Genomic DNA, 26,429 nt, shown 5'->3' with positions numbered 1-26,429 from the left:
CATCCTCAAGGGACATCTATGTTCTATATATATGAAGTGCAAGGCACAGTGCAATGGAGGAGTCGAGGGGGAGCCAACCCTGTGCACACTAAAACAGAGAAATGAATAATGCATCGGCCCCTCAGCAAAGCTGTAGTCATTATACCAGCCCAGAGGGCGTCGGGAGTCTTTGTAAAATACAAGGAGCGTGTGCGCACTCCGAGGGCCAGCCTATTGTTAAAGCCTGGAGGCTACCAGGAATCTGCCCAGGTAAGCAGGAGGCACTGGGACCTCAAACCAAACAAACAAGGGACGCCTGCGACGTGCGTAGGCCAAAGTGCCCAAAGTAAGCCCAAATTGTGCCCAAATGGGTTACGCACACCGGAGCGTTATGACTCCATAACCGCACTCGGCTACTAGGGAAAGCCTTTGGCGGAGACAGCGCGTGACCGCGCAATAATTCAAACAACCCCATGGAAGTGACCGGAAACTTACGCAACGTGGAAAAGAGCACCGTTGGAATGCAATCCAGAAGCAACAAATCAAGACACAAACACATTCACCTAATACATCATGGCGCACTCTAGCGCCGAATTCCAGCTCCAGGAGGAGTGTTTGATTCAGTTTGCGGCAGACTAGGCCCCTCATCCAGGAGCAACAAATCAAGACACAAACACATTCACCTAATACATCATGGCGCACTCTAGCGCCGAATTCCAGCTCCAGGAGGAGTGTTTGATTCAGTTTGCGGCAGTCTAGGCCCCTCATGAGGATTAATCTCGCCGGCATAAGCAGAGCGACCTCACCACTCCCGCAGGAGCCATTGAAAGTTGCATCAGCGCTACCAAAAAAACTGCCAAGTGCATATTGCCGTCCAGTATAAACAGCGAAACATATCCCAGGAGAATAGTAAACTGGAATCGTGAGAAAACACAAATTATAACATTATAGAAAAAACGGACATGACTCGGGGCACCCGGGATCGAACCCTGTACCATGGAAATCAAAGGCAGCAGACCTTGCCCCGAGGCCACGTGTAGACCGATCCACACGAAGCTGATCAAACCTGAAGACCTCGGCAGGGAAGCGCGGCATGCGCTGATCAGCGGGAGCACAGAGCGCCTTTCAAAAGGGGGGGGGGGGCCCCCGCGTAGAGGAAACATCACCGGACCCACAGTCCTAGGACGTGGCAAGGAGGCGACGCGCGCTTGCCTTCATCGAGGCGAGCCCTGAAGCTCTGCGGAGATGTAGCGGTAAAGTGCCAGACTCCGCTGCAGGAGGAGGCGCCACATCCGGCGCCGCACACAGCCCCTGCAAGAACGCGGTAATGCCCGCAGGCCATGTAACAAATAAAAGCGTCCTTGAGTACGCTGAGCTCTGCGGAGATGTAGCGGTAAAGTGCCAGACTCCGCTGCAGGAGGAGGCGCCACATCCGGCGCCGCACACAGCCCCTGCAAGAACGCGGTAATGCCCGCAGGCCATGTGACAAATAAAAGCGTCCTTGAGTACGCTGCTCCCAGCGGGAGCCGCTCCGCCCTCCAAGGCGGTAAAAACAACCCATGGCGCCCGCGAGCGCTAACGCAAGAAAAACATGAAATGCAGCGTAAATCACCAACACAGACCCCTAGGACCCTTTGCAATTTGAGGACAACATCGATACTGTGGTATATCCAGAGCGCCGCCAGCAAGCAGTCTTGAACTTAGGGAGCGCCGTTCGTTAAGCACCATGACTGCACGTAACACGTGCGCTTCCAGCTCCCACAAACCACAATCACGCCACAAGCATGAAACATAGCGCGATATAAGCGCAAAGCATTGCAACATCAAGCGAACTAAACGCAAGGCCTGTAATACAGTGCGCAATGAGCGCAAACTACTGGCATTAACCTCAAATAAATCCGTTAGTCAACCAAGACATTAATCATATCATAAAGTAGAGAGCACTTAACTGGCTGCGTGAGCAGCAAAGAAAGAGGAGGAGACACAGGATGCAGCAGCTCTTATGGGGCTATACAGGATGTGATGTATGTACAAGCATCATGGGAAATGTAGTTTTTATTGCATACAAAACGTTTTTCATTGGCTGCTGTGAGTGGCAAATATAAGAAAGAGAAGCATAATCCGAAGCCTCCGGTCCTGTAATAGAATCGCACAGGCCGTATTCGTTTGCTAAACGACAATACTAAGGGTAGCCCAGAATGTTTTTTTGATTTTTTTTGCACTTTTATACAGCGTGACCTTGGCCCATGGGCAACTACAACTCTTTACACTAGCAATAAATTACATTACACAAACTGAGGTTTTTTTCTGCTTTTGGCAAAGAGAGATTAAATGGTTTGCCCAGAATAACAGGCTAATGAGCATACACCGATTTTATTCTAGGTCCCTCGTTTTAAAATGGGCACCGCCGGCCGTAAATGATCCATATGATCATTTCCCTTTTAAAAACGTTTACTCTATGATGATAATCTATGAATGCAGCCCAATTGCTCTGAATTTCGTGCTTGACACACCATCAACCCGCAAGGCGTGCTTGCACAAGTGCCTTTCTTGTTCCGCCCCACCTCCAATGACGAAATTGCCTGATCCTGGCATGGCTACCGCCCAGGACTTGGCCACACCTTTGCACATGCGGACTGGCGCAGCAAAAGCATTGCCTGATCTGTCCTAACGCACGCTCCTTTCGAACGTCGCTCTTCCGCAGTGTGCCTTTGCGTCCGTCACGTCGGGTATTTATAGTCTCGTGGACCCCTCAACTCGTTATGTCCACTGGGAAGCGGCAGAAGATGGAGGAGTCCGTGCTCGATCAGCTGAAGAAGTACACCGTGGTGGTTGCTGACACTGGTGACTTCAACGGTAAGGGTTGTTTGAAAGAGCCAACTTTTACTTCTCCCTATGTTGCTCTCAATCTCGCCGAGCCTACTGCATCTATTTTCCCGATGTCCAACTCCAGAAACGCGGACTGTACTTTTTCGAAGCGTTCTAGTATACAAGGAAGTGGCAGCAGTTTCCGCCATGCCGTTTCTCTTGGGTACAAGCCATCCGCGTGGGAGATAGTCTTAACTGTTGGCCTCCGTGTTCAGCTCTGGGGTGGGGTGGTTTTTTTTTATATTTATTTTTTTATTTATTGTCTAGCACGCCTCTTTATTGTATAGAGTAAATGGGGTCTCGGGTTTTATACTTTACTTTCCACCTCCTGGATAAGTGATAGCGTAGCTTAGACAGAACGGGGAAGGGGTGTAGGTTGAAAGGATGACAGGTGGGGAGGGTGTGTCTTTATTTTTTTAATTCTTATTATACATGTCAGCAGTGCCCTCCGTGAGGCCTTCCCACGTGGACCATCGTAGACTTCTCGTGTCCCATTACTGGAGGCCCTCTGTCTTGTAGTATTTTATGAACTGAGGTTTCTTTTTGTAAATGGCATGTCAGTTTATTTATTTTTTCTTCTGTAGTACAGATATTAACCTTTGGAATGTTAATGCCGTAATTAAGAACGCAGGGGAGACAAAATATATTTGCGCATAAAAACATGAGTGAATACAATAGTACATCTTAACGTTTAAAGCACTGGTTAAAAGAGATCATTAATTACATACTTATGATAGCTATTCTATTGATGACATATACTGGGTTCTACGTTCTCAGTCCTATACCGTCAGAGAGTGTTCAGCTTGGTTAATAGCAGGCGTCTGTTGAGCCTCCGTTGTAGTGGGGTCTTGTATCTGAGTAGGGGTTATACTAATTTTTGGGGACAAAATCTGTGCGCGATCATGTATAGGTTGCTGAATTCACGGTGGTTATTTGTTGCACGGAACATGCTTTAACTTTCAGATAAGACAAGTATCTCAGCTTTTGAGCTGTGTTTCAGCAACTGTAAATTTAAACTCCTTGTCTCCCTAATCTCCTGTACATACCGATTCACCTAGCATTTCAGGAGGAAATTATCATGTTGGCGACATCGAAAAGAAAAGGAGCTGGACTGAACTTACCACAGCTGCTCTGCACACTACAGAAGACCTCTGAGTTAATTACAAATAAGCACTTGGCTGCTACAGTTTGTCTCCAGAATTGTGTCCGTGAATCGTCAGTCCACTCTGACCCATGGTTTGTACTGATTTAAACCCGCTCTGCCCCACCCCCAAAAAATTAGGATTTGGGTTGCTTGGTTTTCTACATTGCCATTTAATGTTGGCTAATGGATGTGTATAACACGGGTGTACTTTGTCGCATAGTAAGCATATATTATTTTTAGGTTCATCGTAGATAGAATTAATTCCCAAACTGGATTTTTGTTGCATTTCCTCCTCCACCCCACATAACTGTCATGTTGTGTTTCCACACCCTTTTTGATTCATTGTGGTTTTTTCTTTCTTTTTTTGTCTGCTTGCAAATGATTGCTGGTATATTATTGCTAGTAACTTTTGACCATCTAGTACGGTACAAGTGTAGGCACCTAGTGCTTCCATTGACAAAGAAGGCTGCAAAATGCAAACAGAATTTTTAGTTTTAATAAAGGACTGGTGGCACTTCAATACTGTAGATTGGAAACTCCTTGATGTGATGCTGCATATTTTCTGAGTCATATAGGCATGCATCCCGCTGTTCATACACCTTTTCGAGATGCATTTACGTTTAATATCAAAAGATGATCAATGTCTCTTGTGTGGAGTTGCCAAGGAACGTGATTTGAAAACAGTCAAGATTCAGCTGAGTGCTCAGAAAAGGAGATTTGTTAACATTTTAATTGATCTGAAGATTGCTACATTATAATTGATCTGAAGATTGCTACATTTGGATTTTTCTGAAAGGGCGTGAGTACTGTTGTGACTTGATTGTTGCCCCTCCCTTTCTCTTGTGCGCTTCTTACCTACTGCTCAGCCAGCATGAGTTTTGGAAAGTGTGGTGATGTCATGGAATGCTTGGATGCCTGGATTATGATTGTAAGTTGGTGAATGCAGGTTGAGCAGTAGGGAGGCTGCTCCTGGTAGGGCTACCTTAGATCTTACTTACCATCTACTTAATCAGGAACTGGACTTAATAAACCCCTTTCTTGTAACTTACTACCTGGCTACATTTGGACTTCTTTTACCTAATAAACTTTGGCGACAATTTGAAAGAAACATGCATGCTTTTTATTAGAGGAACTGTTTTTTTAAATTGATTTGGACAATTTGAATACTTGTACAAAGAGAACTGGATGCTCTACAAATTCTACTTCTGGAAACTACTAAAGAAATTCCTGCTCGTAATCTTGGCAATAGAACGCTCTTACCAGCCCCACCAGTGTCCTTTACCATCTGGACAACCTGCTTAGAGTGTTGCTTGACCTTCTTCTTTACATCTACATGAACATTGGAAGTTTACTTGCATTCTCATAGAGTAGCGACCTGCAGTGTCTGTCAGAGCGTGAATTTATTATTTATAGTGTGTGACAAGACTTTATATTTCTCATCTACATTCTCCGGCAAATCCCTGCCACCGCATGAAGAGCCACACTTCAACTAGTGCTCATGATTTCATTTCTTTTCTGATTTGATGTGATTTCAGTAGTGAGTGACTTAACATTTTCGGGGAAGTGCTGGCCGCTGTTACACGCGACATTTAAATGGGCTACTTGCTGCGAGACCACTGGTTTTGCCGGTGTGCACTCACCTTACCATTCTCCCTGGTGTTGCGTGAAGCCTCCGTGATGCCTTCTAACTCTTCAGTGACGTCGCACCGCTCCACGGTGTTATGGGAGCACACACCCACCGTGAGTTATCCGGCTCTCTTCATACCTGCGTGCTGCCATTTTGGGTGCCTGATTTTTCCCGATGCTAGTTAGAGATGCAGAATCTTTTTGTTTTGGATTTATTTTCACCTTGCTTACTGTTTGAGTTGCAGCATTCCTCTTTCAGCTGTGCTGGAGGGCATGATTTATTGCCGTTTTGTTTTAGCTGAAGCAGAGTATGTGGTTTTGTACACCCTAACTGTACTAACATTTCTGAGGTGAATAACGTGAGTACATTTTGTGTGCCTACATCGTCAGTTTGTCACCACCTATGATACTTCAGTGGACTATCTCCAGTGATTTTCACCCCAGAGGATTCAAATAGTGGGCCATCGGCAATTATTTTTATGCATCCGTATATTAGAGCTCATCTGTCTCTACCTTATGTCTTTGTAATGAATCAGGTGAGACCCCCTCACCGGAGTCGCATCTCTATTACATGGAAGTTTACGTCTGTTAAATGTTTCGTTCAACAGTTATATATACTGTTATGGTCCTTATTTTTTTTTTTTTTTTTTTACTTAGTTGTATGGCTTTGTTTTCGATTGTGCGGATATTTTAATTTAGTCAGACTAATTTGTACTGTGAAATCTAGTGGAGATTATTTACTCTTAGTTCACTTGTATGGTACTGCATTGTTTTGCTGTGCTCCTTTTCTTGATTTACTGTTTTGGGTGCTATTATTATGCTCTGGATTTTAGTCCGATTTTATTTTTTTCAAATGTACTTATATTCTGACTACGTGTGGTGCGGAATTTCTTTTGTGGTAAGGGTTTTTCCCCTTGTTTCTCCATGGTATTGTGTGCTTGATACTGAGTTTTAGGGTTATTTACCCTTTTTGCTGTGTGAAGTTTTCCTACGTCCTGTGGTTTTGCCAGAGACATTTCGCCTTGTCAGGTTTACAGCCCTAATTTTGTGGTATACGGTTAGTTGTCCTAGACTTTATTGTTTAGTGTGTTGCCCCATAGCTGGTTTAGAGTGAGGCTCGTTCTCTTGTCAGGTGTACAGGGCAGTTTTTTTTTTGCGTTATACGATTGATTGCTTTACGTACAGTTGTTTTGCCTAGACATTGTGCCTTGTCAGGTGTACAGCGATTTTGTTGACTATAGGATTGATTATTTTACTGTTTATGACTTAGTTTATGCATTGCCTGAGACGGGAGGTCACTTCAGGTGCATAGTATGCGTGTTTTGTGTAAGTTTGATTTAATGTGAATACATTATAGGTTTGCCCACCTTAGTTTACTGGGGACTGCGTTTTTACTTGAAACTTCATTCCTTCTTGGGTTTACAGTAGTGCATATGTGGGTTGGCTGCATTGGTATTTCATGGCATACGTACAACATAGTGTGCGGTGTGCTTGCTTCTCCCTTTATGAGAAAAGGGAATGGTGTGAAAGTGCATTAACTCAAGTAAAATACTTTTGTCATTTTAATTCTTTTTATTACTTCAAGTTTGTTCTACCTGTTAATTTAATGTTTTATTTCATTTAGGACATTTGAATGTTATGTGAATGCTTGATATTTTAGCTACCATTTAACTTTGCTGTATTCTATCTGAATTTACATTTTCGCATTTTTACATGGTTATAAGCTTCAAAATTGTTCATGCTTTATTCTTGTCTTTTGTTGGTGTAAAGAGAGGCTATATGGCGACTTGATTAAAAAAAAAAAAAAAAAAAGTTTATATTGAGTAGGAAGTGGTCCATGGAACCACTGACTACTGTGAATTTTGTTACAAACTCATTTCGGTTACAAAACATTCACACCCCACTGTTTCGGTGTTAGGAACGGATGCCCTAAACATGCCCCTTCCTGATACCGAATCACAAACCTGAATCGGTAGTAGGTTACTAAATCACTAATGAGGCTTTCTACAGCCGCAAAAGCCTTTGTGCGTTTGGAGTCAGTTTGCAACCAGCAAAATGGTTTTTACATGTGGCCCCTACTGATTAGAATCCTCTACTCAGATCTGTGTTTTTAATTTGCAGTTGGATTCTTACCAAACCGGCGTATGTCCTAAAACTTCACGCTAGGGAATACAGCTATTTTTGTTTGTTTAGTTTGAGATCAGTGTGGAGGAAATGTCAATGTGGATATTGTTTCTCAAGAAGTGTGCACAGCCTGCTTGCTCAATTCTCTATTGCAGAATGCTGACTTGTGGTGACTTTGCAGAGTAGGTTGGGCTTTGAGTGGGCGGTGTTGTGTAAAAGAAGTATGTATCAAACGGTTAATATTTGGAAGCTGGCTGTCAGCCATCAATGGCTACATTTGGCATGCCTTTGGTTATTAATCTTAGGTCGGTGTAAATTAAGTGTAATATTGAGATTGTTTCATTAGAGGTGTTCCAAAGTCTTGCTCAATCCTCTGTTCCAGAATATTGATTGAATTGCAATGCATTTGCAGAGTAGGAAAGACTGGGCGTGCAGTCTTATAACGTAACCCCATTCTATGTTATCGAATAGATTTTATTTAAAGTTTACCATGCTACAGTTGCTAGATTTTAAGTGCATACCTTTAATGTGTCTGGTTACGTTTAACCTTTATAAGGCAATCTGACATAATGCTTACAGCTTAAAGTTGTGGTTCTGAATGAAATTCTTGCTTTCTCTCAATATTAGTCCCCTTTGAAAGGCTCCAGGTGGGAGTGCACAGCCCTCGCACTACAGTGCTTCGCTAGCAGTATAGACATTGGGCTGTAAGCGTAGCTTTTGGCAGCCTGTGCGATGAACCATGAACTTCCTCACGAGAAAATGGAAATACAAAGGTTAATGCTGTGAGTTGCATCAAGCGGTGCCTCCTGTTCAGTGGTCTGTCTTGTTGATCCCTTTAACATCACATGATTGAGTGTCCTGCGGGAGAGAAGGATTTTGAATACATTTTTCGTGTTTGCCTTAACCTGAGGATAAAGCAATACAAATGACTGTCCACTAAAGCCCTTTCTGTTTTTTAGGTTGAGCCTAGAGTCTGCGCACATGCACTGCTCTGCGAGGCATGCTGTATTGCAGTATGTACTTGTAGCCCTGCCCATATTGGTCATTGGCTTGCATTGTCCGTCGTAAATGCTAGATTCTGATTGGTTAATAGGCGTGTTAGCCCCCCCCCCTTTACTACCGCCTTGTCTTAATTTGCAACCTCCCATGAGGACTGGCCTTTTTAGGTTTCGCTGGAGGGCGGAGCTCTTAGCTCCGCCTCCAGAGAAATCTCTTGATTTCCAGTAAGGAGAATGGAATACGCCCCCCTGTCCCATTGGCTAGCTCCATAAATGGAGGCTAGCCATTGGAACAGAGATCTGTCCGTCAAGGCCGGACCAGATTCGGGGGCGTTCCCGAGATTTTTTCCCAGGGCGGAGTTACGTTTTCTCCCGTTCCCTCCCCTTTCACTGATGCGCTGTCCATTTCCGCCCCCCCTCGCTGTCCTGTGCACGTTTCCCGCCGTCCGTGTCCTCTCCCGCCCCCTCCCGCCGTCCGTGTCCACTCCCGCCCCCTCCCGCCGTCCGTGTCCACTCCCGCCCCCTCCCGCCGTCCGTGTCCACTCCCGCCCCGATTGATGTTATCTAGAGCCGGTGCCCACCCGGCATTTGCCCGTAAAAATCAGCCCCTGCCTACCTAAGGAGAAGGGCCGCTGCGCTGCCCGCAGCGACCCGGAAGTGGTTGGCCGGCCAATCCCAGCGCGGCCGGCCGGAAGTGCCCGCCCCCCGGGGGGAAGAAAGAAGCATGGCGGGGCGAGGCAGGGCGCGAGCCTCGCCCGTTCCGGGAATTCCAGTCGCGCGAGTTTCACTGCAACAGAGAACTCGTTGGCGCGAGGGAGGGAAAAGGCGCCCTTTTGCATCACGGGCTTCCACGAAATTCATGTTGTGCCTGCCCGCAGGTTAAGGTAAGCTGAATGAATTGCTTTCTGTGTCGGCGGGCGGCTGCGGAGCGTCTGGGCAAAGCAACAGTCGGCCCTTGTAGCGTGCCCACCTGACCTGCATGTTCCACAGCCTCACCAGGCCTCCACGAAAGGGCCTTGCATTTTGTGCGCTCATCTGTCCAAAAACGACAGTTTCCTTTTTGTCAAAGTACACTTGTTGAAGAGAAGCAAAGTAGTGTGTGGTGCCTTCAGCTTTTTTATTTTTTATTTTTACCTCTGTGTCCAGTGGCTTTATGGACAAGTTAAGGTGTTGTAGTATTTTATATATTTATTTTATGTATATATTTTGTTGAATAGTGTCAACTCCAAACACCTTGGTATCGTAGGTTTGATATTGATGTTGTAACATGTCTCATTCACTACCTTTACTACAACAGCTTTAGACGGCTGCACAAAACGTTTGTAACATAATGGGTACGCGAAGGATGATGGGGCTTTATGCCTTTGACATGGCCACAGTGCTTATGCATTTGGTATATACCACTGGGCTTTATGCAAACACTGTGTAGGGAATTTGTGTTTAGCATACTGAGGCATACCATGCGTTCCCACGAAAGCAAACACTTTGGTTGCAGCAGGCGGGAAATTTTTGGTGAGGCACATATAGGGAAGATGCTGCTTGGAATCTGCCAGAAAGATAAGAATCAATCCAGTAAAGAAGGACACCACTTAGCCCTATCTCCATTAGTCTATTCGGTAAGATTTGATGAATGACTGTTTCAAAGGCAGCTGACTGACACAGCTGAACCAGGACTGCTACCCGAACACCATTTATCATTCTTATCTCGTCTGTTGCTACCACAAGTGCTGTCTCCATGCCATGGGCTGGTCTGAAACCCATTTGCTCTGGTCCTAATAAATCCTTATGTTACTTAACCAAACAGCCACTCACCCGTACTGCCACGTACAAAGCCAGTCACCCACCCACCCATACAGCCACTCCTATCTATATATATATATATATATATATATATATATATATATATATATATATATATATATATATATATATACACACTCGACATATACAAAACTCTAAAGGATCGCTGGTCTCTAAATATATTGTGCAGCAGCTCTGGGGCACAGTTCCCAAGTTCTTGTTGTGGTAAGCCTTTGGAATGCAAGTTGGTATTCTAAATATAGTATCATAGTGCACTAACTTGGCCCCTAGTCTATTCTGAGGCTGTGATTTAAATTTAAGCTCAGCAAGCAGATGGTTGTCCAGAATTCTACTTTTATCAAACGGCCACTTTCCAAAACCATCTGTTTTAAATACTTTTATTGTTTGGTGAAGTTTCGGTGGAGAGCAGCGGAGTCCTGTATGCATGAAGGAAGCAATCCAAACCATACCAGAACAAGCATTTACAATGCAACGGTTTCGCCTTTGGAAAAGTTTGAGTTATTGGCATTGTAAATGACAACATTTGTATTTATGTGTTGGTTTTGAAAACAGATAAATAATTGGCATTGTCATTTACATTGCAAATAGCTTTAACATTTCCAAAGGCGAAACCGTTGCATTGTAAATGCTTGTTACTTTGGTTGTTATACATATGCTTTAATTAGAGCCTGGGAGCACTATTTTCTTAATTGCCTTTCTTCTGCCTGCTATTGCAGGCAGGACCTGCTTGCTCTCGATGCTTTTTAAAATGTAAGCAGCACGTCCGCCTTAGATGGGATAATGGTGGACGTGCTTTTCTTTTACCTGAACATGGGCATGCTTGTTTTGTTATAGTGGTTCTCAGCTGTCCATTGATGTCACCACAGCTGTATGACTTTAAATATATAATTGCGCTTATTTCAAGCATTCTGTACTGCTTCGCTTGGGTAGTTATGATAACTAGGAGCAGCTTGCCGTACTGCACTGAGACATACAAAGCTGGTTCCTGGCTCACTACACAAGCATTTGCAATGCACTAGGTCTTTCATTACTGAAAGTATGAGCTATTGGTGTTGCGTTATTTGCAACACCAATACCTTAAACTATCAGTAATGCGAGACCTATTGCATTGCAAATCCTTGTTGTACTAGACAGTGGCGACAGACGTGACCTTTTTTTGGGAGACTAAGTGCTTTCTGAAATACTACTGTGGTTGTTGTATTGAGTACACCATTTCATTGGGCATAAATTGTACTTCCACTGAGTGCTATATTTTTTTTTTGTATAATTTCTTTTTGAGTTGATTATGGTGACCAAGCCAGTATGACTTACTGTAATTTTGTACATATTTTGGTTTTATTACAATATACCTAATGGTTGCCATGTGGGAAAGTGTGTTCAATACAGTAGGTTGTATGAATTGATTATGGGGACTACCCAATTAACCGACCCGCATTTATCATTGGCTTAAGTATTTCAGAAGCCTTAGGGATAAATAGTTTGCGAAGTTGCAAAAAATACTGTAGGCCAGATCTAGGTACTATGAAACTCCAATGTTAAAGCCAATAGGCCTGGGGAGGGGGGGGATTATTACTGCACTGTTAAAGCATGCAGACATGTATCTTGATACATGAAATGTCACTTTCTTTTGGGCAAGGAATTTGATTCCAATTACCTCATGATTATAGCCTTTTGCTACCAGATTTGCACTATAATAAGTCTTACTCCAATCTCTTCAGAAGACCTGAACAGTTGCCTGCCAGTATCTTGTAATCCGAACAAATTGTGTGAGATTGATGTTATACTAGTACCACCTCGCATCTAAATTCAGTTTTCGATGGTTCCTGTACTCGATACAATCGGACTGAATTTTGGTAAAATAAAAACTGAGCTTTCAGCAATCAGACAGTGTTTTTAGTATTCTGATACCTCCTTTTGAAGTGTACCCAATGTTATATGTAAAGCCCAAGACGACCTTTGAAGCAGGGGGTGACCTTCATGCAGGATTTTAACACAAATGTCAGAGGAGGATCCCAGCCCCACCATGGTGGTAACTCTAAACCAGCTATGGGGCAGCTCACCCTCCCACTGGGACTTGGGCCTGGGTGCTTATGACAAAAAAGGCAGGTCTGTGAGCTACATCGGCTTGTGACTGGGGAGGCGTTTTTGAAGGCCACCTAGGGTCTGGGCACAGCCCTCGGGCCATCCTGTCAAGGGGAAGACACCTCCCCACACCCATGGCCCAGTGACCCTGTTCTGGGAGCAGTTCACACCTCCCCAATGGCTCAGAGGTTCTCAGAATCTGGATTCTGCTTTTTTCTTGTTTTGCTTTTCAGTGTCCACTTATTTGAATGGAAACACCTCATTGGCATGTTTAGTTGTAGCAGTACAACATGGCCGCAACTGACCAGTAACATGTACTCCTATCTTTTTTTTTTTTTTTTTTTTTAGCTATCGATGAATATAAGCCGCAGGATGCTACAACAAACCCATCCCTCATATTGGCTGCTGCCCAGATGAAGGACTACCAGAAGCTTGTTGATGATGCTATAGAATATGGCAAGATGAAAGGAGGGTACGTACATCTGAATTCGCAGCAGGTGTTGTACACTGTTATTGTGGTCAGTGTAGCTGCATTCAATTGATCACTGAGATGGTGTTCTGTGGTTTACTCTGCGCTTAACTGTTGTGTTCTGTATTTTAATACTTAAAGTGCAACTTGTTCTATGGTATGTAGAATGGAATTTATGTTCACTCTGGGTAGAATTTATTATTAGACTGCTGACCTGGCTTCAGAAACATATATTTAGACCTAAAAACTCCAGGTTATTTGCTAAGGCACCTGCTGTTGTGATACTATTTATGATGAACCTCCCATTTAAAGAAATTGGTGTTGCATTCGCATTAAAAACCAATAACTCTAGCTTACTGTCTTGAAGTTCTTGTTAGGGGTGTGTTTGGGTGTTAATATTTAAAAAAAAAAAATGTTGTATTACTTATGAATCCAAGAAGAACCAGCATGGTCAAAGCTATAAGGTTTGGCTTTAGATAGCCGCGCACCCACTCATCCAGGCATAAATGAACATTCATGCACATTTGGAGAAAAAAAGCGCCTATCAAAGGTATTTATGCATACAAACCACCAGACTTGGAGGTACCCTTGTACATGGACCCATACAGACAGTATATACCATATCCTACATGGAGTTAGACAGCATGCAATCTGAGGCACATAGACATGTGAACCAGTGATTTACAACTTGATTTCACTTAAATGTTTGTCACCTTTATTGAGTAAATCAACTTTGAGGTGGTGCAACAGTGGAATGTCCATGCTCTAGCAGTCCTTTTGTTCGACCTGGAGAAGAGGCTGTGATGTAGTAGTAGTAGTAGTAGTATTATACAAATGTGAATAATTAATTTTATTATTGGAATCCTTATTCCCATGCCCGTCCAGGAGTCAAAGTGGCAAAATCAAATACAGCTCTGGTTGGGGATGTAATCCAGGTTGCTATTACTTCATATTTACTGCATGTTCTGTCCCTTGTCAATTCTTAGTTCATAAATACTCTGCTGCTATCAAGTAAGGAGACCAGTCTGACTATGTCCTGATACGTAGTCTTGGGAATGAGATGACTTGTTCGATGGAGTCTACATTTGGGCATCCACTGATCCACGTGATTGCAACAGTTTAGGAAGTTGCACTATTACTACTAACAGAACTATGCTCTTGAAACCTGGCAGAACACTATTGTTGAATACTGTTGCGGAAAATCTGCTCATATACAGAACTGTGCACAGAGACCCAGGACCTCAGTGAATTGTAGTGGACCAAAAAACTCACCTCCGTACCTAGAACTCCTAACTGCTATAGGACGAAGAGCTAATGAGACACTGATGCTAGTCCAAGTTACCAATGATTAGACAACCCAGAACATGCGACTTGGGGTACACTCAGGAATGGTGGGAATCAAGAACCCTTTCGTTTTATTCTTATACCAGTCCACAACGCGAGTAATCAAAAGTTTAAAATGTTTGTTTTAATGACTTGCTCGAAGATGCAGTATTTTTGCTACCTTAAGCAGGCATATGATTAAAAATAATACGATCAGCATTGTTACAATTCCATAAAACACAAAGGGAGAAATCCTAATATAATAGAGGCAACCGGTCCTATAGTGCCTTGTGAACCACCCTCCCCTGCTAGGAACTAGGTTTTAAAATAGGTCTCTAGGCTTGAATGGGGAACCCCATACCTCCAAGATCAGCATAGCTGAATCCCATCCGGTTCAGCAAAGCTCTCTCTGGAAAAGGATTGCCTCCAAATGCCAAAATCATGCATGCAGTGCAATATTAAAGGCGCTAGAATTTCAGTTAGCTGCAGCTGTGTTCGTGTTATGTCTAGAGCTGGGGCCGATCAACCTGAATAACAGCCTACATTGTTATGGTGACCTTGAAGGCTTCTGCACACAGTGTACAGACAGAGGTCACGATGTAAGTCTGGAGATGTTAAAAACTAGCCATTTTCATGCGCAGAATAATCAAGCAGCCTAACTTACAACAATAGTTACATGTGGTGTTGTGTGCAAAAAGCTGCAAGTGGCAAAATAGTGTTTAAATGATCATGGTAGATGGTACCACTGGAATTTCTATTTAAAACCTTTTGAAGACCCCTGAATACAGTTGTACTCCGCCAACCAGTCTTATGCCCCCCTGCCACTGGAGGGTGGTATAATAGGGGGTATACCGACCCCCAAGAAAACCGTTTCATAAAAGAGGATCAGTATTGGCGTCGGTTGGTTTTTAGTGTGTGATATCTAGGCATATCACAATGATTAGCAAAAGTAGCTTAAAGTAATCCAAGAAGTAACGTGTACTGTTATCTACAAAGTAACTGATAAGTAATTCTGATTGACTTACCTGTAAACCAACCACATGCATTTAAACATGCATCCAACTGTAATTTACTGCAAAAATATTGCTAAGTATTTATTTCGCTTACCTGCACCAGGCCTGGTTTGGTTCTAGATGTACAATAACTAATAGTGTTATACAAACCAAATTGGTCTGAGTGACATTTCTTGCCTGAGTGTGTACAATAAATGCTTAATACTACCCTTTGATAAAGCCTTACTGCTCGTCCACACTACCACAAATAGAGTAAGGTATTATCTACTTTTACCTCTACCTACCTTTGGGGTTTCACTTGATTCTGTGCACACTATACCATACTTTGCTATAGTATATACAGAGCCAGCTTCATACAGTAGCAGATTTATATCTCCTTTCCAAAGAAGGAAAAACAAGCTTTATACTATACTTGCCATTGGATGTTTCTTTTGCTAAAATCTTTTGAAAACGTACTCTGATACCATAATGTACACGTGTGTGTTTTTAATGGGCTTTAGGCAACATCAGTCGGGTTCAATGATAAGCTACTGTTTGGTTTCCTTAGCAGATGAGAAAAAATAAAAATATTCATTCACTGAAAAAAACATAGGTTTCAGGAGTTATATAGTTAGGAATTAGCTAATTCACTCAAACTATACGTTTTAGTGGTGTTATAGTTAGCTGGACATTTTACTCATTCAAAACCATTGAAATTGCTCCTATATAGTTAGTTGTACTAACTATATTTTGCGCACCCGCAATCCACTGCTGATGTCACATATTAGATCATTCATGACATGGTCAGTGACATCACTGATGACATCTCAAATGACATCACTGATATCATCCAGTGAATGTGGTTTGCTTCGTTATTTAAATATGCATTATATATATAGCAATTTACATTGAAGAATGAGTGGATATATATAAATAAATATTTGGATGGAGGATTTAGTAGCAGTGTAGTCGACTGTTTACTTGACCAATTTATAATGTCTCACTAAATATAGTGGATAGTGACTAAACTGTGTGAATATCTGTATCACTTTGTCAGTTGTTGTGTAAACTGATTCTACAGTTGGTTACTAGCTATGTGAAAGTCTATATTAGTTATTGATTAGTTAACTGAGTATTTGTATGGGAGTGTGAAAGTGTGTGGTTCGGTGGGGGGGTGTGACTGTCCAAAGATGTGTGAATAGTTGATTCAGTAGATATATGAAGTTAAAACTACATGTTCTAACAGTTGTTTGGGTGAGTGAATATCTTTATGGGTGTGGTGATGAGCAAATATATTTCTCAATGGTACAGGTCCAACAAACTAGAAGGCAGTGTATGTGTCAGTTGTATATAAATAAGTATACATAAGACACAATGATTGTGTGAGTGACTGGATAACTGTATACTTGTAGTAATTTTATAATTCACTAAGTATGACTTTCTATCTAAATGAATAGAAGTGGTGTTTGTATAAGTGTTTTGCTAAGTAAATATGTTAGTATGATCCATTGTTTACATAAGTGAGTAGGATGACTTCATATGTGAATAGGATGCGTGCTGTTTAATGTCCCTATAGATGTATAAGTATTTTTGATAGTGTTCTATTCATTGACAGCATGTATGAGTGAATCCATAGGTAAGTGATTAGATGTGTATATACATCTATGAATCACTGAGTGGATTTTTAGATACTTGTATTGCTGTGACAATGGATTTAAATAGGATACTCCGTATTTTACAAAGAGTGATAAAATTGTAATAGTGTATGAAAAGGTGTATGTGAATGTCACGTGGATGATGTCATCAGTGATGTCACTGACCATGTCATGAATGATCTAATATGTGACATCATCAGCAGTGGATTGCGGGTGCGCAAAATATAGTTAGTACAACTAACTATATATAGGAGCAATTTCATTGGTTTTGTATGAGTAAAATGTCCAGCTAACTATAACGCCACTAAAACTTATAGTTTTTTGAGTGAATTTCAAAGGTTTTTTAAATGCTAATTCCTAACTATATAAGGCCTGAAACCTATATTTTTTTTCATTGAATTCGCAAGGTTTTTTAAATGCTAATTCTATTAGCAGATAACGTTTTTATATATTAAAACGTTTTTTAAATCTCAAATGCCTGCTTTGCCAACAGTTTTTAAGCACAGGGGCTTTTGTCTCTGGTGGCCATCTTGGGAGACTGCATATCAGAATTTTTTTAATGAAGTATAAGAGGATTTGAGAAGTCACTCAATTTCTATGGCAAAATGAACCCCCTCATTTTGTTCCTTTGCAAATTAAATGTTTTTAAGTGTTAACACTTTATTCCAATCAAGATGACTTCACGTGTGCCATACTTTTGTCATAAGACTGTTCGCGCTCTAGTTGTTCTTTAGAACACTCTGGGACATTCTGTCATTGGGCTATAGTTGGGCTACATCTGGCTGATATTTGGGCTACATTTGTTTTTTTTGTCTCTGGTGGCCATCTTTGGGCTACATTTGGGCTCTAATTAATATATATAGATATATATAGATATATATAGATATATATAGATATATATAGATATATATATAGATATATATATAGATATATATATAGATATATATATAGATATATATATAGATATATATATAGATATATATATAGATATATATATAGATATATATAGAGATATATATAGAGATATATATATATAGATATATATATAGATATATATAGAGATATATATAGAGATATATATAGAGATATATATAGAGATATATATAGAGATATATATAGAGATATATATAGAGATATATATAGAGATATATATAGAGATATATATAGAGATATATATATAGAGATATATATATATAGATATATATATATATATATATATATTTTTTTTTTTTCCCAAAAGTTAATTTTCGCAAGAACCACTGGAGCACATACCTTGAGACATAGCAAAGGCACATCGGGCTACCAGTCCCTACAATTTTGCCAAGTTTGGTGGAAAACCATTCAGCCGTTCGGGCTAAAAGTGAGTCCAACCGCCCTATGGAAATTAACATGGGGAAAACACGTTTTGGGACCCCCCTTTTATCTCTGCCCCCGCTTGACGAATCCCCCCCCCCAAACTTTCAGGGAAGGACCAGAGCGCCGCAAGGCAAAGTTAAGGAAAATTTCAGGAAGATTCCTCAACCGGCGCCAAAGTTATTCCCAATAGAATGTTGCGATTTCCCTATGGAAAACAATCCTAACTATATATACCTACTGGCTATCGCCAGTAGGATGTATGTATGTATGTATGTATGACACTCGCGGGGCTTCCAAACAAGGTTTATTTCATCACAGGTTGCTCAATGGCTGGAAACCGGGAACACAGTCTATGAGTCCTGCTTCGTCTGCTGTCCTGACGCGTTTCGAAGGCGGTAGCCTTCTTCTTCAGAGGAGGACGAATGCTTTGCAGGGTAGTGGCAGGAAACACCTTTATTTAATGTTGCACGCCCCTGGATGGGCGCAGTGCCTCCTGGTGCTTGTAGTCCAGCCGTGATTTCTACTTGCAGTATTGCAACAGGTTCGTGGTTTCCATTTGTTATGAAGTGGCCTCGTATTGGAAACCCCTCGCCAGCCAGCCTGCGCGGTGTTGGTAGAGTTGAGGAGAAGTATATGAGCGTCTCCCCACAAGCTGGATGCTCGCCATCTGGACTCCTTGCATCGCGCTGCACGGCGGTGCTCGGCGTATTGCAGTTCTGCTGCCACGCTCCATCCCCATCAAGATGCCGATCACTCTTTCGGCGGATGCAGCAAGGAGGGTGATGGGACCCTCCAAAAAATGTTCTATATATATATACAATTTTTTTTTTTATCAGGCAAAAGAGAAAGTACAAGGCAATGATCAAACAATAGCCCGGTCCACAATACCGTGACACATTACAACACTGAGATGTCGATAAGCAGCATGTATTTCCTAAAAAGGAACCAGGATGATGGAGTGCCGTCTGTACAGTAGGTTGCAAGGGCCGGGGGACAAAAGTATGCAACACAGCAAGAAGAGCAGGTGGCGGCCCACAGACTGGTAAGTGTCAACAGGAGTTAGAGCTTGGTGTCCGCATCACACACTGGCTGGTCCAGCAATAAGCTTTTTTCGCATTGCAGTTCAATGAACGTGGGGGGGTACACATCACTTCTGTATTTGTGCCATTTCCCCCCCTTTTATGACCCCATTTCCTGGGGCACCCTCTGTTTGAACACCATTTTTGGCAATCATTGCCGTATCCATATCAATAGCCCAATCTCTCCAACACTGGGTCACCCCCACCCTGAATTCTGCACAATGTTGCGTTTTGCAATGGCCCATCCCATTGAAGCCCATGTTTGCTCAGTCTGAGAGAGATCCGTGACCTCCCACACATTAAGAAGACAAAGCTGGGAGGAGGCCTTCAAATGTCTTGCGCAAGCCCACTGCATCTGTTTTGTGACCATATACCAGTATTGCCCAATTTTAGGACAGTCCCATAAGATGTGGAAGAAGGTGCCTATCTGGTTACAATCCCGCAACCATAGAGCTGGTTTCCTACCTAATTTAAACAGAAGCTTTACATCAAAATATACGCAATGGAGTCTTTTCAGTTGTACTAAACGCAGTCTCATGGGGATAGCCACTTCTCTAGGAGAAGCAAGCACATCTCTCCAATCCTCATCGTCCTCACACCCCAGGTCAAACTCCCAACCCTGACGCAGGCGTTGCATAGGATCAGGCCGATTATTTATCTTATCTTAGAGGGGTTTTCTATAGCGCTCTGTCACCATAGTTCCCTGGCGCTGAGTGGGTGCTGAGGATTGTGAAAGAGGGGAGCTAGCCAGACTGTGTGAAGAGGCTGGTTTTCAGAAGTTTTCTGAATTGCAGGAGGGAATTGGAAGATTTAAGCGGGAAGGGCAGCTGGTTCCAGAGTTTGGGAGCCAAGTGAGCGAATCTACAGCCACCGTATCTTTTTAGCTTAATTGACTGTGCAGCTAAGAGTTGATGATGAGAGGACCGTAAGTTACGTACCGGACAGTAGGGAGTGACTAAGGATTTGAGAGGCAGGAGAAGTTCCAGTCACAGCTTTGAAGGTCAGGCAGCCGATCTTAAATGCGGCTCGCTGTTCGACCGGCAGCCAGTGGAGTTTGCAAAGTAGTGGTTTTGCAGACTGCCACTTCGGGATTTTATAGGCCAGTCTGGCCGCCTGGTTCTGCACGATTTGAAGCCTATGAAGAAGATATTTGGGTAGGCCATGGTACAGGGAGTTGGAAAAATCCAGGCGGGAGAGCACCAGGGCAATCGGGACTTGTATCAGGGCCTCGGGTGTGAGGAGATGCGACTTTCCTGATTTTCCTTAGCTGAAACATACAGGATGACACAACCACACCCACCTGAGGCTTAAGGGAGAGCTCTGTGTCTATGATAACCCCGAGGCTCTTTGCAGACTTCGCCGGGGTGGGCGGGGAACCAAGCTCCCAACGGCCAGAACTGAGGGCTCCAATAAGTGGGGCTGTTGCCCGCAAGGATTAGCTCAGTCTTCCCCGGGTTCAACTTAAGCTGGTTGAGGTTCATCTATTGCTGGATGTGTAGCATGACAGCCTGACAGTCGAGAGCTGCATTAGGAGTATTGAGAGGGAAAATGATTTGCAGATCATCTGCGTAATTGAAAACTGTAATGTCCCATCTCTTCAAAGAGTGTATGAGCGGGTGGAGATAAAGATTAAAAAGCAGGGGGGACAGAGAAGAACCCTGGGGCACTCCGCAGATGGTTGGTTCCTTGGCAGCCATGAAAGGGCCTAGGCGAACCGCCTGGGTTCTGCCTGTCAAAGATTTGACCCAGGCCAGAGCCAGGCCCCGGATGCCAGCTTGTTCGACACGGTGGAGAAGGATGTTATGGTCCACCGTGTCGAACGCTGCTGACTGGTCCAATAGGACAAGCGCCTGAGGAGACCCTTTGTCTGCATTGCCCCTGAGAGAGTCCATAACTGCCAGAATCACAGCCTCCGTCGAGTGGGCCGGTCTAAAGCTGGCTTGATTGGGTTCAAGGTAGTTGGAGCACTCAATGAACTGAGAGGCAGCTGGTGACGTGTTCCTCCAGAAGTTTGGATAGGTAGGGCAGGAGAGAAATAGGCCGATAGTTGACAAGATCTTCCGGGTCAGCTCCAGGTTTTTTCACCAGAGGTACCAAAACAGCCTCCTTAAAGGAGTTCGGTACCGTGCCGGCCTCGAGGTGTTTAACAGAGGCAGGATGCAGTCCGGCAAAGCCAAGCAAATGTCTCTGAGAACGGAGGGAGGACAGTAATCATTGGGTGAACCGAATTTGACTCGAAGCTTGTTTGGCCAGGGTGGAGGAATCGAGGATGGGGAAAGCGTGATAGTGGATTTTCAAGAGAGGGAGCTGGTTGGGCAGCGAGGGGACTGGGAAATGGTATTCTTGATTTTTTTTTTTTTTTTTTTTTTTTCAGTGCAAAAGCTATTTAAAGCATTGCAGGACTCTTGGGTGGGGACCTGGGAAGGGAGGGTTCTGGCATCAGACGTCTGCTCACCTATGATTCTAAAAATCTCCTTAGACTTATTAGGTGCAGCGGAAATCCTTTCGGAGAAGTGTGAGGATTTCGCTGCTGTGATTGCGCTTTTATATATTTTACGTGCCGCGACATATGCCTCTGCCAGTCGGTGAATAATTACGTCTCCACCTGCGTTCCGCCTGACGTAGGTTTCAGCTGCTGGGATTTCAGGGAGGTATTGAACCACCTGTGTGATTTACTATGACGGGAGTGGGGAAATCTGAAGAGAGGGGCAAAAACATCGCTGGCTTTTGTTATCTAGTTGGAGAAATCGTCCTCCAGGATCTGGACAGTTGCGGTACTGCGCGATGGAGGTTGGGTATCGGCCAAGAAGGAGAGAACCTTGCGAATCAAGGGTACTCCATTTACGAGCGACCCCGCCTGCCAAGGGAGGAGCTTTGACATGGGCCCCTGACTGTAATCACCGTGTCGATCATATGATGATCCGACCAGATACAGGGGGTGATCACAGGAGAGCGTGAGCTTGTGGGTCCAGATATGATCTAATATATGACCCCTAATGTGGGTGGGGAGGAGACAAGTTGGCTCATATTGAAGTTAGAAAGAACTTTAAACAGTTCGGCTGCATGGGGCCCGGCGTCGCTATCATGGTACCAGTAGTTGAAATCGCCAAAGATAGCGACTCGGGCAGATGAAGTGATCAAATTAGCTAGCTGTTTGCTAAAAGTGGCAGGGAACAGAGGCATAGAAGACTGGGGGCGGTAGAGGACAATAAGAGTAAGAGCTCCCTCACCTGTTTCGAGGCTGATAATGAGGTTGTCTACGTTCGCAAGGGTGAAGGAGGACGTAGAGATAGATTTGAGCTCCTTCCATATGACAGCTGCCACCCCTCCACCAGCACGGCCGGGAGGCTGGTTCATATTGAGCATGTAGTAGGCTGGGGGTAATGCTGCCAGGATGTCAGGGAGGGCGTCATCTGTCAGCCAGGTTTCGGTAATTAGGAGAATGTCGGGGCTTTCATCGGTGAGAAGGATAAAGAGGTCAGCCTGATGTTTTAAGAATGAACATGTATTTAAGTATGACACACGTATGCACGAGTCATTAATATTCAGACGTGCTGAGGGCTGGCCAGTGAGGTGAGAGGGGAACTGTGCGCGCGATGCCCAGTGATGAGATGCGATCTAGGCAGGCAGGGGATAAGGTACATTGTGCAGATTGTAAATTTCTGCGGATTTTTAAATTTCTCACGACAGGGAGGATAAGTAAGAGAAGTAACAGCGTCCCTGGGCCCGTCCGGGTGCAGACGGGCAGGAATCTGACACGACTCCCGTGCGAACCGGGCACGTCCTATGAACGCGTCCTCTGCGCGGAGGCATGGACGTCCCCTTTTATGCGCAACTGGAGCACGAAGATTCCAAGCCACACTCAATATGGCCGCCGCTGTTCTATGCCCGGGACCATCTCCACAGCGTCCATACTCGGCTGGGAGTGGTCCAGGGCTGCAGGAGGGAGGGGGAAAGGAGTCCGCAGATAAAGCTTCTTCAGTCAAGCTATTTAACAGTTTTTATTTTTTTTTTATAAGTGAGGGATATCGTTTTTGTGGGCATAGGGTCCAGAATCCATCTGTCTTCCAGTGGACAGGAAGCAGGCATGGTGAGCTCCTTGGGCATGAGCGCTGAGATGGCATGACTGATCTGGAGATATCAAAGTCTCGGTGGGAGCTAAATGGTCAGCAAGAGGCCAGTTTCCCCTTCACCCACATGTCTCCCCACCGTTGAGATTCCTATCATATCCCACCTGTCAAATCCAGGGCATTTACGAAGTTGACCCAGCATCTCCGGTTCCCAGAGTGGCGTGGCTTTTGTGAGCCTGGTGTGCCAGCCCCATTTCTTAGTGATTCCGTGCCAGACCTCTACAGTGCACGCAGTGGGCCCCGTGAGATGAAGCTTACAGGGGTTTGTGTAAAGTGCTCGATTTATATCCCAACAGCCTGTACGAAGTTTGGATCGTCATACTCTCCACATACCCACTTGACCGCCACCAGCTGCAACGCTTGGTAATAGACGCATGTCAGGCAATGCAATACCTCCATCATACCATCCCATGGTAAGTTTATTCATGGCTATACGTGGTGCCTGTCCCTCCCATAGCAGTCCCCACACAACATTATGAATACTGGAGAAATAGGCGACGGATCACATTGGGGGTAATTTGTAATGTATATACGGAAAGCGCGGTAGGGCAAGCATTTTAGAGTGCCGCCTGCCCGAGAAGAGTGAGATTGCTATTTACTAGCATCGGATTTCAAACGGGTCAGGGGTCCCAGTAGATTGGTTTCATAGAATAAGGACGGGTCCGGGCTAATTAAGATGCCGAGATACCTAAATCCCTGAGAGGCCACAAGTATGTTGTAGCCCCTGGGGCGAAGTGGCGGATCCCCCCCAAAACACATAGAGCTGGGACTTAGCCCAATTGATCATGTATCCCAAGTGGGCACCAGTTCTATGGAAAATGTGAAGCACTCGACTGAGGGACAGCGTGGGCGAGGCCAAGTAGAGGATATCATCCGCATAAAGCGAGATGCAATCTTTGTGGTCCGAAGTCTCCTTATCTGCGGGTCACCCCTAATCCAGACAGCCAGCAGCTCCAACAATGGGGCAAAGAGCAGGGGCGACAAAGGGCACCCCTGCCGCATGCCCCCCTGCAATGGAAAATCGCTGGAGATGTGGTTAACAGTTGCATGCGCCGTTGGTTTGGTGTAAAGCAGCCGAATTATCTGTTAAAATTGGCCCCACAACCCATCATAGCCAGAACCACTAAGAGAAAATCCGACTCAATGGTGTCCAACGCCATAGTGGTCTTCTTATGACAACAGGATTGCATTTTCCATAATAGTGTCTAATCTGCCAAGGACTCCGTTCAACCGCTGCAAGATCAGAGCTGTATTCCTTCCTGGCTTAAACCCGGATTGATCTGGATGCACCAAATCGGTGATATGAGGGATAAGTCTGTTGGCCAATTTGGCTACAATTTTCGCTTCCACTGAGTGGAGGGATGTGGGCCGATAGGCTGGCTTGTCTGGTTTGTGAATTACCACAATTGAGGCAATCCGAAGGTCTGAAGGATACACAGTTCGAAACTTTCAGTGTACAATAAGTGGGGAGAGAGCTTAGAAGCCACTGGTTTGAAGAGTTCAATTGGGAGCACATTAGGTCCCAAAGCTTTGCCTGATCGGCTGTCCTGAATAGCTTTTTGAATTTCAGTTTCCGTGATGTCACTCTCCAGGGATTCGCTGTTCAGCACAGTTCCGCCGCAACTTTGATAGTCGCGTGAAGGTCAGCAGCCAAGGGGGCTGAAACTCTCGGCAGTAGTATATACCGATGAGAAATAAGCGGCGAATGCTTCGGTAATCTTCTGGGGTCAGTGAGCAGCACACCGTTCCCATCAGAAATCGAGTGGATCCACCTGGATGGCATCTCCTTTCTTTCCAGCCAGGCCAGGAGTTTTGCGTTCGTAGATCTTGTGGAGAGTAGCAAGGTAGGGCGACGTAGCAGATCTTGTGGAGAGTAGCAAGGTAGGGCGACGTAGCAGCTTCCGTCAATAGTTGCCGGTAGTCCAGACGGCACCAAACGCTCCCCCACAATACACAAGCGGAAGAGACTGACCCCATTTTTTCCGTAAAATGGTCCGTGTCTTTAAGCAATGTTTCCCTAATGTAGGGTATTTTAAGCACCCAAGGACTAATAGAGAGTAGCATTGCACCCGGTATGCCCAGTGGCTAAACTTGTGCACAGGGAGAGGTGTGGCGCCGCGGCCAGGGCGACTGATGCTGGAATCTGGGGACCACGGTTCGATCCCCGGCTCCGGCGGCAGGTTAGCCCAGCACCATGTGACTCTGGGCAATAGCTCGCTTAATCTTCCCGATGGCCCCCAGCGCCTAGAGACCCTTACGGGTGATTGTGCGCTTTACAAATGTGGACTTTACTTTACGTTGGGGGGGTGATCAGATTCCCCGCGACTCAGAAAAAAATGATTATCTTGGGCTAGCGTGAACATGTGGTCAATAAGGGATTGACTATTGTGCACCCCCAGATTGAAACGTGAATTGAACGATGTTCGGGTTAAGCCATCGGGCTTAACCCCGAGGGGGTACTTGCTGGGTGGGAGGCGTCCCCTAGCGCCAACTACTGTGAAGTTGAAGTCACCCCCCCAACACTAGTACACCCAAGGGTAGGTCCAGTATAAGCGCCCCTATGTCCTGTAACGTAGTACGCTGTAACCCAGGGGGGACCTATATGGATACGACGTGGTACGCTGTAACCCAGGGGGGACCTATATGGATACGACGTGGAGTCTGCCCCTCCCAGGTACCAGATAATGCTGCATACCTACCCAGCTCATCTGTCCAAGTCCTGTGGATCACATATGGACAACCTCTACGGAGGAATACTCCTGCCCCTCTCGAACCAGGATTAA

At 44.4% G+C, this 26,429-nt stretch overlaps 1 protein-coding gene across 1 annotated transcript in view; it reads left to right on the top strand.

Moving 5' to 3' along the window:
- The first annotated feature begins 2,564 nt into the window (after positions 1 to 2,564).
- The window catches only part of TALDO1 (transaldolase 1), a 110,244-nt gene continuing 86,379 nt past the window's right edge, over positions 2,565 to 26,429 (top strand). The window contains exons 1-2 of the mRNA XM_078682811.1: positions 2,565 to 2,835; positions 12,991 to 13,114. Coding sequence (XP_078538937.1) covers positions 2,742 to 2,835; positions 12,991 to 13,114 — 218 coding nt within the window. The 5' untranslated portion in view covers positions 2,565 to 2,741. The remainder of the gene's footprint in view (positions 2,836 to 12,990; positions 13,115 to 26,429) is intronic.

The sequence above is a fragment of the Lissotriton helveticus genome, chromosome 3_1, assembly GCF_964261635.1.
Source record: "Lissotriton helveticus chromosome 3_1, aLisHel1.1, whole genome shotgun sequence".
NCBI classification, from domain to species: Eukaryota; Metazoa; Chordata; class Amphibia; order Caudata; family Salamandridae; genus Lissotriton; species Lissotriton helveticus.
The sequence above is the reverse complement of the archived record's forward strand: the minus strand, read 5'-3'. Positions and strand labels throughout refer to the sequence as shown.